Source organism: Sander lucioperca, chromosome 19 (genome assembly GCF_008315115.2).
Source record: "Sander lucioperca isolate FBNREF2018 chromosome 19, SLUC_FBN_1.2, whole genome shotgun sequence".
NCBI classification, from domain to species: domain Eukaryota; kingdom Metazoa; phylum Chordata; class Actinopteri; order Perciformes; family Percidae; genus Sander; species Sander lucioperca.
In genome coordinates this window covers 13,331,667-13,347,646 of record NC_050191.1, presented here as the reverse complement: position 1 = coordinate 13,347,646, position 15,980 = coordinate 13,331,667, and the positions used below count along the sequence as shown (strand labels likewise).

The following is a 15,980-nucleotide window of genomic DNA, read 5'->3' as shown; positions in this document are numbered from 1 at the left end:
GTGTGCTTCTCATGTGTTGATTGTTTGGAGAGTGTAAAGTGACAAATGTGCCCATTATTGAAGATCTAATGCGGTTTCATTACCTCCACTCTGCTCCTGATGTGAAACTCACTCATGGCCAGCTTTGTGTTTTGTAGTCTTTTACACACAAAATTGAATCAATTTAGAACAAGCTTTCAGGGAATACAAGCGCATTCTCCTTTATCTGAGAAATATGCACAGTGTGTCAGTCTGAATTGGTCACAGGCTGTGACAGGAAGGCAGATGAAGCCACAAACTGTTTACTCAGAAATGCTGTTTGCTGTGGTAAATGTGGTTAAAGGGCAGTCTGGGAGCAGTGGTACAACCTTACCTGTTGGAGAAAACTTTGCTGTAATTGTACACTTGAATCTCCAGCATCTCGTTTCCATCCAGTCTGCTGGCAATAGGCCATCGAAATACCTGGAAAAAAAGAGAGAATATAATGTGTTTAGAAGGTTATAGGGCTGCCGCTAAAGGTTACATTTATTATCTATTAATCAATCAATTGTTGTTTTATTTCTAAGTCTATAAAAGTAAAAAAAAAAAGTAAAAAGGCTTGTCCAATTAGACTTCTTGTTTTGTCTGACCAACAACCATAACAGCTGGAACCAGAAGCACATTTTTGCTTTATGATCAACAATTTACTGCTCACTATGGAGTAAACTAGTTAGTGTGTCCACAAACAGAAGGTCTCATGTCAGCATGCATATGTTCCTCTGAAGGGTCCTTAGGTTGAAAAGAATCCCCACCAGCTACAGAGGTGCTGTTCTGGAGGGAATAATACACTACAATGTTTTATTTATCACCATAAACATCTCCAGGTTTTATAGCACCGACTAGGAATATTGATTAGCTTTTTTTGCTATAAGGTAAAACATGAAAAAGCAGCAGCCATGCAAAACTGTATGGTAATAAATGTCTTGAAAATGTTTTGCATATCCTTGAGAAAAAGCCCAGGTTGTGAGACGTGTGAAACCAGCTTTGATGGATAACCTTCCTTTGGCATTTTTCTCTTTAACTCTAAAAAAAAAAAATGTCAGGTGGCTCTTTCAAGCATAAGGAAAAGGAAAAAACAATCACATCTGTGTTTGAAATCCTTTTCACCAACCACAAATCTCCTCAGTGATGTCTTTACTAATTGGCTTTGTCAGGCTGATCAGACACTCATTATGCTATTTTAACTGCTTTCTCACACCAGTAAGCACACCGTACATCTCTCAGGAAGGGCCTGTCGTGTAAATGACATAAACCCTGAGTCTATATATTAGCCAAGTTTATCAGGAGTACAGTCAAATAGGTAGATGAGCTGTAATCAAGTACAGTACATGTCTATGTGACATTGTTACTACAGCTACGTCACTGACTGATAATAGTCTTTATAAATCACATCAATTGCAGAAAAAAATTGTAAAAAGTATTTCTAAAGTCATTGATGACTTTGTCCGCATCATCAGTAGCTATAAAATGCATATTTATGGTATGGTGGATTTTAAAACAGCACAAATCATGTATGCCTATCTATACATGATGTATAAAAAATAACAAAAATAAATAAATAGAAATTACTCCCTGAAAGTATCTAAACATTGCTCACTGTTTTAAGTGAACAGAAACTGCCCTGCACACTTTGTAAGTTAAAAAAAAGTTAAAATAGTTGAATAAACTAATATTATTTTTTTATTTTTTATTTATTAGTTTATTTGTCAGGGACAATGCAGCACACATTATTACATACATAATTATCACAGTCAAAGCCATAACAATATGTGTAGATGTGTTGCATAAAAGGTTTCTAGCCAATAGGCTAATTTGCAACCCCAGTCCCTGGTCAGGCCTTTCTAAAAAGATAATCCAAATATAATTTTTAGTGTGAGTTACACGATCATGCAGCAGATACATTGTATACTAATATATTACATCAACATTTCAGAGATTCTTGACCACATTACATGAGCAGCGCACTGTATGCATTTTTTTTTATAATCTATAATCAGAATGACATGTTGACATTAGTATGGTAGGACTACTATCATACTTATCAATGTTGCATTCTTTTCAACTGTATTGTATTGTTGGAAGTAATTGACATTTTGTTTGTCCATCTGTTTTTTGTTTTTCTTTTCTTTTATCCCAGACTGTTCATATAATTATTTATAGAACAAAATACATTTCAATTTCAATATTTGAATTTAAAACATGCATTAACAACTCTCTTAAACTTCTAATTAAAGCTCAAATTAGCAGCGAAATATATCCAGAACTCCCTTGAGGTTTGCTGCTACATTATGTACATTAGTACATTACGATAGATGTGCTAAAAGCATCTAAGCAATTAAAAACAAGTCCTATTACAGGCATTAAAATGCAGTAAAATCTGCCAGAAAATTGCAATGTATTACTCAGCTCTCCTGTGTTGATTAACTATGACAAGGCAGCAAAAGTAAGTAAATAACAAAAACATTCATTAGGAAGGTTAAAAACATGATGAACTAATGAGTTGGTTCACATTCAGTAAATCCTCTCTGAGCCTTCTACTACGTACTATAATATCTTGGGAAATAGGCTGTATGAGGGCAGAGGCTTGCACAGGTGATTTAAAACTAATTCACCCCCTGCTAATATTGGCCTCTCATTGAGGAAAACAGTGCAGGCGGTCAGGCAAGCGAAACATCAGCATTGTCCCATTACCGAATCCTGTGGTTCCCACCTGCTAGTGGTAGACCTGCCTTAAAGGATCTGTGGACGTGTGCGTTTGTGTGTGTGCACTGCATTAAACCATCCCTCTGAGCTCTCTACCATGAAGCCCTGCAGTCTGTGGTCTCTCTTCCCAGGCTTCAGCCAGGCATGACCAGTATTGCTGCCTCTTTCTTAGCTGCATTTCACTGGAATCAATCAGCCTGCAAAAACCCTCAGAGGGATGGCCGTTGGCTGAGATTATGGTGAACACAGCCGTGCCGCATCTCATTTACAACTAAATCACCTCCAATGTGTTCGAACAGCGAGAGACAGAAGGAAGAGAACGAGGCCCCATCATGGTGTTAATGTTGCACGGATGACAGCGCACACTGCTAATGGAGGAAATGACGCCTAATACGCACATACCGGAGCATCTAAACAAATTACTTTATTTTCTGTGAGGAACTTCATTTGTGCGGTGGACAAATATAGCAAAAACAGACAATCATAGCACAGTCATGGCCATGTTTTGTTAATCACTGTGTGTAGCCATGATACATAAAAGGATATAATATAAAATGCATACATAATTCAAATACAAATTACGTTACAAAGCTGTCAGAAACAGATGGGGATTAGGGAAGTTAAGAGTTAAGTAGGCGGATGGAGGTAGGTACAAAACTAGATGTGGACCTTCTGGTTCTGAGGGGGTCATAAATCAGCGTCCAGAGCGCACAAGGTTGTAGATGGTGTTTAGAGTGTGTGTGTGTGTGTGTGTGTGTGTGTGTGTGTGTGTGTGTGGTGTCTTTAGCTATTTGTGAGACCTTCTTTACTGTCCGTTCCATTTAATTGATGCTGATTAGCTCCTTTCATTCCCGATAATTTTGCTGTTGATCGTTACAATCCTGTTGAGGGGGTTTCAGGTTGATAGCGCTCATCCCTCCAAACCATGCTGTGATATTGAAGCTCAGTATGGATTCCACAAAGGATCTGTAGAACGCCTGCAGAACTGATGGCTGGAGCTTCCTCATCTTTCTGAGGAAGAGCAGGCATTGTTGGCACTTGGAGAGTATCATGCTCTTCATTGGTCTTAAAGGTGAGCTTGTGATTGATGGTACTGCCTAAGTATTTAAACTCCTCAACGCGCTCTATTGTCTGGCCATTTACCTCCAGAGTTGGGGCAGTGGGCTGTTCCCTCCTGAAATCTACCAGTAGTTCTTTGGTTTTGCTAAGATTTCTCACACCACCTTGCAAAACCTTTCCTTACTGATGCGGTGGAGTTAGTGGTGTCAATAATAACTGTGTCGCCAGAGTACTTGATGTACTGCATCCCAGGATCTGAGCTCCTGCAGTCGTTTGTGTACAGGAGGAACAGTGGTGAGATGACAAATCCTTGTGGTGCCCCGGTGTATATGGTTCTGTTAGAGCTGTAGTGGCCGGAGCATAACACACACTGTAGCTAAAATGACACATATACACCACCGCAAACGTGATCATGTTTTCTTTTTCAACACTGGGGACTCTGGGCAGCCACATTCATTTCACCAGAGAAATAAAACATTTTACTCATTTTAATCTGTGACTGCACAGACAATACAAACATGTGCATGTGTTGGCGCAGGTACACATTTCACCTTTGCTACACTCATAAACACAGATGTACGAACTTTAAGCTACAGCTCACAGCCATGTCAACTCCATTACGTGTCTCTCAGCGCTTTGCTTGTCCTCATTCTCTGCTGTCAAAGACTACTTATCTCCAGAGTAACACACATGCAGGAATTCACAACATGAAGGAGTAAGCTGTTTATGTTGCCTAATGCCTTCATAGCCACCATGACGAACAAAAGTGCTTACAGTGGTTTTAATACCCACACAGTGCAGACAAACGAAATGAGAGCAGAGAATCCATTAAGGTGAGAGAGTGGAAAGGTTTAGCATGCTTAAGCTGTGCAAAAGTTTTAAACAATCGAAAGGAATTTGGCTACAGGGTTACAAAAATAAAAACACAATATACTGTACTCTTGCAATAAAAAGGAGCTATTTTTCTCAGAAGAAAGCAATTTCAGATAGTGCTATGCAACATTTGGCTGCAAAATATTAACATTTGTCAAGCCAAGCAGTTCTCCAATACACTATTTTCTTATTATCTAAAAGCCAAGTTTAAAACTTTTAAATCTCATATTTTTTTGTTATTCAGTAGAAAGAGATGATTAGAACGTTTGCTTCAGTGTCGCCATGGTTTCATAAATAAATTCTTTATGGGATAGCTATATTGCCTTCAGCTGACAATCGTGAGCAGACAAATACATTTTTCAACAGGCTATAAGACTGCTGGTGGACCGATAAAGATCCCAGAAGTGGTAGCCCATTCTATGTCGTATGACCTTCAGGCTACTGAAGTGTATAAAGCTGAATAGTTTCTGCAGTCGAGCAATAGCACTGAGTCTTTAAAGCTCTTTCGTATAATAATCTGTCTTATAATAATTAAATGTTAATAAGATAAAACAATGTGTCATAAAGGTAAATTCTAATAAACATGTAAACAGGGACTCAAAACAACACCCTTAAGTTCACTATTCATAAATTCTCTTTGCGCTTTACCCCAGTTGTGTGTAATATTGGAAGGTTATTGATTCCATAAGTGCACATTTTACACAAGAACACTTAGCAAGTAGAAAATTCTTTCAACTCACAAACATACTGTACTTGGTGCAACTGCAAGTAAATACATATTCGTAGGTGCACTTTTTATCAGTTACACTAGTTCATAAGCACGTAAGCCTGTATGCTACAACTTTGTGGACTGCTTTTGTTTGCCTGCTAGCCATGTTATCCTCAAGCGGCAACTGCCAGTGCTGAAAAAATGAAGCCAATGCAGAAGTGCCAAAAACTGCAGTTCATTAAGTGGCCACTTAAGGCCGGCTCCAAAAGACCCCAATGTTAAAATGTCCAACTTTACAGCAGAATTAAACATGTTTACACAACTTTTTTTTTAATAACTTTCCCGTTTTAATTTTATTCAGGCTTAAAGTTCTGCATAATTCAGAGCATTCCGCTTTGGGTGACAGGTGGGCTCCCGTCACAGTAGGCGAGTATAGACTGTAGGCTTCATTCAGGAGATATGTTCATATTTTTTTATACAGTCTATGATTAGCCTGACTTTATGTCTATTTTTTTTAGATTATTTTTTTGGTGTTTTTCCATTTATTGAAAGTGGATAGACATGAGATGGAGATGGGGGATGACACGCAGCAAAGGGCAGCAGGTTGGATTCGAACCCTGCGCTGCACTGCAGGACTCAGCCAACATGGGGCGAACGCTCTTACTGGGTGAGCTAGAGGCCACCCCGACTTTATGTCTATTGACATTAATGCCTAATGACCAAATACCCCAATGTCAATATTGATGATATGATGATATGATATGATATGATATTGTAGGGTTGAGAATTGGTGCTTTTACAAAATAGTTTACCAATGAGATTTTATATAAATAATCATCAATAATGTGGATATATTGACTCAGTGGTTAAAGGCAAATAATAAAACAGCTAGAACAGTCTGGTAAGTTCAGAAAATGACATCACTTTACCACCCCTCTACTTTCAGCCCCACCACGCCAGTACATTACACCAGGAGAAGTTTGATCTGACTGCAGCAGGGTGGGAAATATAACACTTCTATCATTATCATTAGTAAAAAAAAAAATCATAAAAAATAGCTTCACCCAATCCCAATCTGAGCACAGGTCTAATTGGCCACAACAAGTGAAAACACCAGTGCGGGTGTGCAGGGCGTTTTGTATAGTTGGTAGCTCTGCACAGATCAGACTTGAAGCTGTCAAGTAGTCACTGTGTCTCTAACACTGACTGACGTAAAACTGCTGCAATGTGCTTACACTAACACTGAGTCTGACTCGCTTTAGAAAAATGTATCACAGACTACTGTATGTGGATAAAGAAATGTGCAATAGTTATCTGAAAAGCAATCACCATGGACTGTTATAAAAAACAACACTGGTCTTATTTTTGATTCTTCTTTCTACTTTTTGAGCTGAAGAACATACATTACTATTCCCAGCTCCCCTTCTAACTCTGTACTGTATGATACACAGCCTAATTGGTGGCGTGAGGCCACTCATTAAAAGTGACATATGACCTCACTAGCGGAAGCCTTGAGGCCACAGTGGCCAATCAGAGGGGCTAAATACTTAACTGAAGATCAGCTATTACCGCTATGATTTCACGCTGGAGCATTGACCGGGCCGTCCTCAGTTTCCCCCGCTCACCATCCTTTGATATTTGATGACTGTTGCCATGGACACAGAGGATGAAGGCATCTCTACAGTATGATTAATTATGAACGATATGTTCTATCTTTCATATTCACTCCCTGCAAGGGTTGGGAGAAATGTGTTATACAGTATTTACAGTAAGAGCAGTCTTCATGCGTTGTGTAGTCTTTTCTGTTGAGTTTACAGGCTTGTTGTGATCTTATGATGATGCAGTCCTCTGCACTTGGATTGCAAGGCTTAGGTGTATTCTTAAAGGATAAAAGAGATAAGGGTAGACTGCTGAAAGAGGCAGTATAAGCCACCTTCTCATTACAGCTAGCTTTACCAGCCAGCTCCATATGCTACAATATATATATATATATATATATATATATATATATATATATATATATATATATATATATATATATATATAAAATATTAAATGCAAGAACTTAACTTGCCGACGTACAGTAAGCTTTCATTATTCTGCTTCTTTAAATGGCTTTTTTCCCTTTCATTTTGTCCAATGTGAATTTGGTTTGAATTACACAGCAGTTGTATCCTTTTGAAACCCTTGAGCCACTCATTTTGGTGATATCAGAATCAGAAAGGGCTTTATTGCTAAGTACGTTTTTTACACATACAAGGAATTTGTCATGGTGTAGTTGGTGCATGTCAAACATTCTCTAAAAAATATAAGAAGGATAAAAGAATATAAACAATATAAGTATAAACATATATACACACTATGTATTAATAAAGAAAAATAAATGTAAAATAAATAATAACATAAGTTAAACAGTAGTAAAAAGTAAAAAGGAACACTACAGCAGAGTAACAGTGGCATGTAGAGCCAGAGGTGTAGTGTGGAGAGAGTCAGGGTGGTTTCCGGGCCTTGTTGATAATGCTAGTGGCTCAGGGGGAAAAACTGTTCATGTGGCTAGTGGTTGTGGTCCTGATGGACCTCAGACTCCTGCCAGAGGGGAGTGGCTCAAAGAGTTTGTGCCCGGGGTGGGAGGGGTCAGCCACAATCTTTCCAACACGCTTCAGAGTCCTGGTGGCGTACAGGTCCTGGAGTGGCGGCAGATTGCAGCCAATCACCTTCTCTGCAGACCGAATGACACGCTGCAGTCTGCCCTTGTTCTTGGCCGTGCTAGCAGCGTACCAGATGGTGATGGAGGAAGTGAGGATGGACTCAATGATGGCTGTGTAGAAGTGCACCATCATTGTCTTTGGCAGGTTGAATTTCTTCAGCTGCTGCAGGAAGTACATCCTCTGTTGTGCTTTCTTGATGAGGGAGCTGATGTTCAGCTCCCACTTGAGGTCCTGGGAGATGATAGTTCCCAGGAAGCGGAAAAACTCCACAGTGTCAATTTGCGGAGCCACAGAGGGTGATGGGGGCAGGTGAGGCTGGGTTCTTCCTGAAGTCCACAACCATCTCCACTGTCTTTAGAGCGTTGAGCTCAAGGTGGTTTTGGTTGCACCAGGTCACCAGGTGGTCAGCCTCCCACCTGTAGGCGGACTCGTCACCATCAGAGATCAGTCCGATGAGGGAGGTGTCGTCCACAAACTTCAGAAGCTTGATGGACAGAGGTGCAACTGTTGGTGTACAGGGAGAAGAGCAGAGGGGAAAGAACACAGCCCTGAGGGGATCCGGTGCTGATGGTCTGTGAGTCGGAAACGTGTTCCCCCAGCTTCACATGCTGCTTCCTGTCAGACAGGAAGTCAGTGATCCACCTACAGGTGGAATCAGGCACACCAAGCTGGGAGAACTTCTCCTGAAGCAGAGCCAGGATGATGGTATTAAAGGCAGAGCTGAAGTCCTGAGTCTACTGAGGATATACAGAATCCAGAGAGGAGGGATACTGTGTCCATCCTTTGTTTAATGCATTTCTGTAAATTACATAGCAACACAGAAAACCTTCACAGTTAATACTAACTTTGAGGAACCTTTAAGGTTGTTTTTGTTAAGTAGTTTACTAATTTTGTTGAGACTAATTGTGAGATTGTAGTTTTTATTTTGCAGTGTTTGCCATATTTTTTTTATTTATCTGCCCTTCATTTTCTATTTTCTTTTATTTAAATAAGTAAAATCTTATTTTATCGTAGATCTCTCTCTCTCTCTCTCTCTCTCTCTCTCTCTCTCTCTCTCTCAACAAAAGATTAATTTATAAAGATGATGCATGATGCTTTACTGACCACTTGACCATAAGTAAGAAGAAGAGAAGTAGCAGTTGCCTCTGGACTCGACAGAAGCTGGAATATTGCTGGTGCTAAAAATAGTTTTTTTCACCAGTTTTTTAGATTGAGTACTGCTCCAGGGAGGTGCTTTCCCATCTCTGAGTATACTGAATAAATGATGATCTGAGCAGAATATTTCCTTTTCTTTAGAGTCAAAAGGGAAGCTCAAGGCTTAAATTTCAGCAACCAAAATTAGAACACTAGAATCTACCGTTGGCATACTTACTGTAAACTAATTTAATGACTTTTTTATTTTAGTGTGACAAAGCAGCAGCATTAAACAAGTGTTGGGGGTATTTTTATATGGTAGTATTGCCACTTTTACTTGAGTAAAGGATCTAAGTACTTCCACCATTGCAACACATACACTAGATGTGTGTGTGTGTGTGTGTGTGTGTGTGTGTGTGTGTGTGTGTGTGTGTGTGTGTGTGTGTGTGTGTGTGTGTGTGTGTGTGTGTGTGTGTGTGTGTGTGTGTCTGACAGTCTGGATGAAACAACATTTTTTGATAAGCTGGTTCTGCTATGAAACTCACTGACACCGCTGCATGTCCACCCCATCCACCTCACCACTACAACCCCAACCCAGTCTCAATTTACCTTTTCAATTGGACTGTCTGTCCCTGTTTTTATTTCCATCCCCGCTCTGTTTCTCTGGTGTCATGCTCCAATGTTTCTGAATTCATCTCTGTCTCATTTACAATATGTGTCAAAAAAATGTCATGGTTGCAGACATATTGACTTTAATCCAGTCAGAATCTTTCATTCACCCAGAATTGTATATTCTACAAGTTCAATCCATACAAACTCAGTTTCACTTTTATATAAGGGAAGGCGGACAGTTAAACCAAATGGTAGATATCTCTACTTGGAATTAAATTTGTCTTCCTCTATTGAAATTGAGAGGCAGTGAGGACAGTTATGTGACTTTATCCAGTTAATTCAATAAAGTTTCATTTTGTTTTAAGCTGGAGTCTAATAAAAATGCAATTAGCTCACCAGTTTCTGCTGTGGAAGACCAGATGGTGCAGAGATAATGAACAACACATTTGTCAAGTTAGGTGCTTCACAACTCTGTGCTGTGAGATTTTCTGCTGAGATGGATTTTTTCTCCTTCTGTTTTAAACAGAAATTCTACCTTCTGTTCATCAGGTGCCTATTTTTCCAACTATGCCGTGTAACAAATGATGAAACAATGCCCAAGTGGGGTTATTGTTTCACCATTTTTATTAATTAAAAAGCATGTATTTTTGGAGGACAAGACAATCTGTGAACAAGGATGATAACAGTTATTGTTAGAGCTGAGCTGCCCCAACACACAGCTTCTTACAAACCTCCAAAATGTTCTCAGTATATACTGTTCACTAGTACAGCAGTACCCTCTTATCATAGCTATATAGTTTACGGCTATACATTTCTCACCTGCTGTTCGGTAACACACTGCTTCAGATGTACAAACCACTCTCTATACACACTATTAATCAGCATTGGAATTTGTGTTATTGTAGTTTTCTGTTTTTGTACATATTTTGTCTTTACAGTACTAGTTCATATTTCATAGTTTAGGAACTTGGTGGAAAATGCATTACTTTACTTTATCTACAGATTTTTTGTGCCAGTGTTTGGCACTGTGTCACTCTTGAAAGAGACTCATTAAGGCAGAGGAGTTACAAGCTGATGCACATGGGTACACAGAGAATAGCAAAAGAGAAATGTTTATTCTCCTAAGGGCTCAAACAACAACGTAAAAAATACAGCATTCACTAGAGAAATTTGGTTTTTGCTATACTGTATATCTCTGTGTGCACATCAACACACTTGTTTAAATCTGCTGTTTTGTCATTCTAAATATGCAACCAGCTTAAAAACAAAATGTCACTAAAATTAGTTTCTTTATTTTCTATTAAGGATGCTAACTGTAGATTCCAATATGCTAATTTTGGGTGCTCAAATTTCAGCTTCTTGCTTCCCTCAAACTCAAAGCAGGCAAAGAATATATTCTGCTCAGATCATCATTTATTCAGTATACTCAGAGATGGGAAAGCACCTCCCTGGAGCAGTACTCAATCTAAAAAACTGGTGAAAAAAACTATTTTTAGGCACCAGCAATATTCCAGCTTGTGTCGAGTCCAGTGGCAACCTCAACTTCTCTTCTTCTTACTTATGGTCAAGTGGTAAGCAAGCAAGTAAAGCATCATATGAAATATGACCTCCAGAGATGGATCACCCTAATGCATGAGTCTTTTATTCTCCGGTGGCTCACTGGATATGAACCCTGTACTACTGAGTATGATGTATATTAGTTTAAAAACCTCACCCTGATAGTGGTATGTTCTCATATAACAGATACATCTTACTCAAGCCCACTAGCTTCTTAAACCTGATTACACAGGCAGTTGGGGAAATTTTGTGGAAGTGACGTCACTGTGGTCTCTTCCTACTCTCTTTGATCAGCCGCAGCACAAACTCGAGTTCAAGCTGATGAGGCTTTCAGTGGTGAATTACGGCAAGAACATCAACAGTGACACAACTACTACTAAAAGCAACACTTTCCATTAGAAATTGTTTTTATACACTGTATTACTGATTTATTTTGCAAATTAGGTTTTGTCAGTTCATTGTTTTTGTACGCAAGTCATACGTAGCATGTTTGGGGTGGATGGTTGGTGTACAAACCACAGGGTTTTTATGCCCTAGCCCAGGTTTTATAACCTCAGTCCCTTGTGTGGTTAGGTTTAGGCAACAAAAGCATTTTGTCTATGGTTAAGGGAAGATTGTGGTTTGGTTAATAAATGTTAATAGAGTAAACATTCCACGTCTCGTGCTCCAAATCACTGTGGATGTAGTCTATATCGACAACGTTTCATTTCCAGGATTGTTCAAGTACCACCAGAAATTACGCCGGATATCCATCACCTTCCGCTTTCTTTGTGATGGCATTTTAAACTCTGGTCGATTTATGAGGACTATGGTTAACTGCTCCTCAGATCTCTGCAGGGTAAATCCAGACATCTAGCTAGACTATCTGTCCAATCTGAGTTTCTTGTTGTACGACTAAAACAACCTTTAAACGTACACATGTTCCACCAAAACAAGTTCCTTCCCGAGGCTATTTTGCAGAGGCGCCGTTGCTCCGTCCTAGACGACTGTGATTGGTTTAAAGAAATGCCAATAAGCCAGAGCACGTTTTTCTCCCATCCCGGAATGCTGAGTGGACTAGCCAGACCCTCCTCCAAGACCATTGTGTTTTCCTAACCTAAACCTAAACAATAGCTGATAGTGCCTATACATAACTATACTGTAAATAAATTGTATAAAGCATCCAAGTTGCATTGTGGGTAATGTAGGTTTTATCTCTAGTTCTGCTGCAACAATTCTGATAACTTTTCTAAACTGTTCATTGTGTATTCAACAATGTTGTAGACGTATAATGCTGAACTGGTGCAGTGCTCCTTAAAGAATGTCTTCTCATCGTGGTGATAAATAACGGAATCCATTGAGTTGCAAATTAGTTGTATACAAACCTTATTTGTAGGAGACAGTACACAATGGCCTAAAAAATCCATAAAAAAGTCATGGGACTCAGAATTAGCATTACGTAATTACAAGACTCATTAAAAAGTCAGACTGTGCACTTAGTACACTGTAGGGAGGATGTAGCAGCTGGAGGCTAGTGGAGAAGGAACATTCCTGCACTCATAATGTTTGCATAATAATTCCCCTTTCCTTGTCTGCGGAGTTCAAATCTCTTGACATCCTGTTTGTAAACTAAACAAACACACATTCCTTATAAAATTCTTCATGTGCCCTCTCTCTCTCCACACACATTAACATGGACACATACACATGTACAGTAGCTATATCCACAGGCCCACACTGAATTAACTCTGTGGTCACATACAGTTCTTGCAGGGCTTTCTGTTCTTTGCTCCAGTCATGTCTAACTAATGAGGGGGAGCCCTGGTGTACTGCAGCTAAAAGCCAAGTCCCACCATGGAATGAATAATGAATACAGATTCCCCCATCCAGACTATCCGCATACTAGTTCAAAGGCATCCTGCTAGTCCATGCATGAAGCAAAAAGACACACAATTCTATGCTAATGGGCCTCAACTTCAGGGGCTGGACTGAGCTCACTGAGCCATGCAAATGTTCCAGTGCTGAGGATGAAGATGTCAAATGAGGAGGATGTGATGAGGAATTGCTCTGGGAGTTTGTGGGGTGGGGGTAGGAGGTGGCTCGGAAAACAGTACGCTCAGGCACCAGCAGCATGTAACACAACCACGCATGCACACACACAAATACACACAGACTCAGGAACTAGTGGAAGCACAAGTCGTCCCAAGGGAAGCCTGGACGTTCTATTGATGCTGAGTGATGCTAACGACCTCCCAAGCACTACAGGACCGCGACCAGAGCATCGGGTGAGGCTGTCACAAGAGATCACATATGAGAGCCAGCCACTCAGTTCTACACCAGTTTCTGTAGGCTTCAGGAATAATATAATGCACCATTATTTATATATATATATATATATTTTTTTTTTTTTCTCTTTTTTTTTGTTGTTGACACATTTCTCCTTTTTGTTTACTTTTCTCTCTTATATTTCACCCATGACGCTATGAAAACAATATTATTTCTGCAGGGACTGTGAATGTGTGTGTGTGTGTGTGTGTGTGTGTGTGTGTGTGTGTGTGTGTGTGTGTGTGTGTGTGTGTGTGTGTGTGTATGACTAAGTTACTAAATGTGTTCTGTTATTTTGCCATTTTCCTAATTAGACTGAAAACAAAAGCCCTGGTTATCAGCAAAGGAAGCAGCCCTCTGCCTGTGCCCGTGTCTGAGCCCATCAAAGGAAAAAACTTTTTTTTCTGTGAAAGCAAGCATCTCAGAGAAAGACAAAACTCCCCTGGGAAGGCACTTTATGTGCTTGAGGCTCTCTTTCTTTTGTTTTTCTTATTTCATTCACCTGACTTTATCCACTACCAGAGGTAGTCTTTTCCTCCAGTACTTCTGTTTGATCCCCCAACACTCTTCTCTTTCTCATATCCCCCCTCTGCTCCCTTATATGACGCGTTGCATTTAAATCCATCACAACGCTGGTTTCTCAGTGTGACAGAAGCCTACAGGAATTCTATTGGGAACATTTCCCAGAATCCCACTGCAGCCACAAAAGAGACGGATGAACCAGCACCAGAGGGGCTGCAGTGACATCCTTAAGGTTCTGAAAGGCTTACTCTGGTCTGTGTTCATATCCATTAGACTTTCTTTTTCAAATTCAAAGATCTTCAAGTTCTGGCAGAATTTAGAGGACCAGCTCATCCTCTCTACAGCAGTGGAGTGTGGAGTGTCTAATTTAATTACAACAGAGCAAGTGTTCAATGTCAGGCATGGGTAGAGGCCACTACCTTTGTCTCGCCTCTCAGACCCTGATAGGCCATCAGCGAACAGGAGAGGGCTATTAGGAGACACTTGGCAGGACATCCACTATTTACAAATGAGAATAAGTAATTTTGGGTTTGAAAATTAATTCTGTGATAAGACGTGATCCTTGGCTGGCTCATTGATTAGCACTGTGCCCTCACAGCATAAAGGTTTGTGTGGAGTTTCTCCTTGTGTCTGCGTGCAGTCAAGTATCCAATTACATCCATATTGGATGATTCTGAAAATCGTTGTTTACGTGCAATGCCAATGTTAAGTGTCAACGCAGGACGTATTGGCCCCTATATGTAGAGAGCAAGAAGTTAAGAGAGCGGAAGTTGGGGTAGTGGATGGGCGTGTGCCATGTTCAGCTTTAGTTTCCTCCCAGAGTCCAAAGACAAGCAGTTTAGGTGCTCTAGAAACTTTAAATTGCTCTTAGAGCTACACTGCTTCTAACACAATGCATGCTGGGATAGTGTCAAGGTTCAAATTGATCAATGGATGGAACCTATCCTCTGCAGAGATGCAGAAAGAAAAAGATATCTTTAAATGTAAACAGCAGCTGGACAATGTGTTATAATAATCATAAGAATAAAGTAACATTAAAGCAATAATGTTAATAATGATTTTTTTTAAAAGTCAGTTTTCATACTCCACTCTTTCACCACTTGCTACTGGATGATATCTATCTATAAATCTAGGAAACTCTGTATGTGTGTGTGTGTGTGTGTGTGTGTGTGTCTGTGTCTGTGTCTGTGTCTGTTTTTAAAATATCTCATGAACCGTTCATCCAATCAACTTCACATTTGGTGACCTGGGGATCCAATGAACTTTAGGTTTGGAATTTGGATCAGTTTGGACAGCATTGGATATTGGATATTAATAAACTGTGAATTAAACTAAACGACTGCACAATAAAGGTTGAGGAAAATAAATAAAAAACTGCTGCGCAATAGACGTCACACGAAGACGCAGCAGGCTGTTGAAGACACTCTGTACAGCAGCGAGGGGAGGTTCACTGGCTTTGATTGCATTCACTTTTTGCTGCTTCCAACGTTACATGACTGCATAAATACATATGAGATATACACACAGTCACGAGTGGGGTGGGGGGGGGAATAGAGTAACAACCTGGTAACACAACCGTTATAGTATGAGAACAAATACATACAAGTACTGAGCAAGGTGCATGGGTAGCAGCGTCAAAGTAGCCTACACAGAGTAGGAAAAGTGCATATCAGCCTTACAAAGTTGACCCAATAACATCAACAACAACCATCGTCAACAACAACATCAGCATTTGTTACATTACATCACCAACCCATTTTGTCAAGGTCTCGGATATCCTC

The 15,980-nt window shown here is 39.9% G+C and overlaps 1 protein-coding gene across 14 annotated transcripts in view; it reads right to left on the bottom strand.

The window, feature by feature from the left end:
- otofa (otoferlin a) overlaps positions 1–15,980 on the bottom strand; it is an 88,852-nt gene that overhangs the window by 58,848 nt on the left and 14,024 nt on the right. For all 14 annotated transcript variants that reach the window (XR_004895891.1, XM_035995387.1, XM_035995386.1 and 11 more), the window contains exon 3: positions 353–441. Coding sequence is in view for 13 of the 14 variants with exons in the window: in XM_035995387.1 (XP_035851280.1) it covers positions 353–441 (89 nt within the window). In the remaining variant the exon portion in view is untranslated. The remainder of the gene's footprint in view (positions 1–352; positions 442–15,980) is intronic.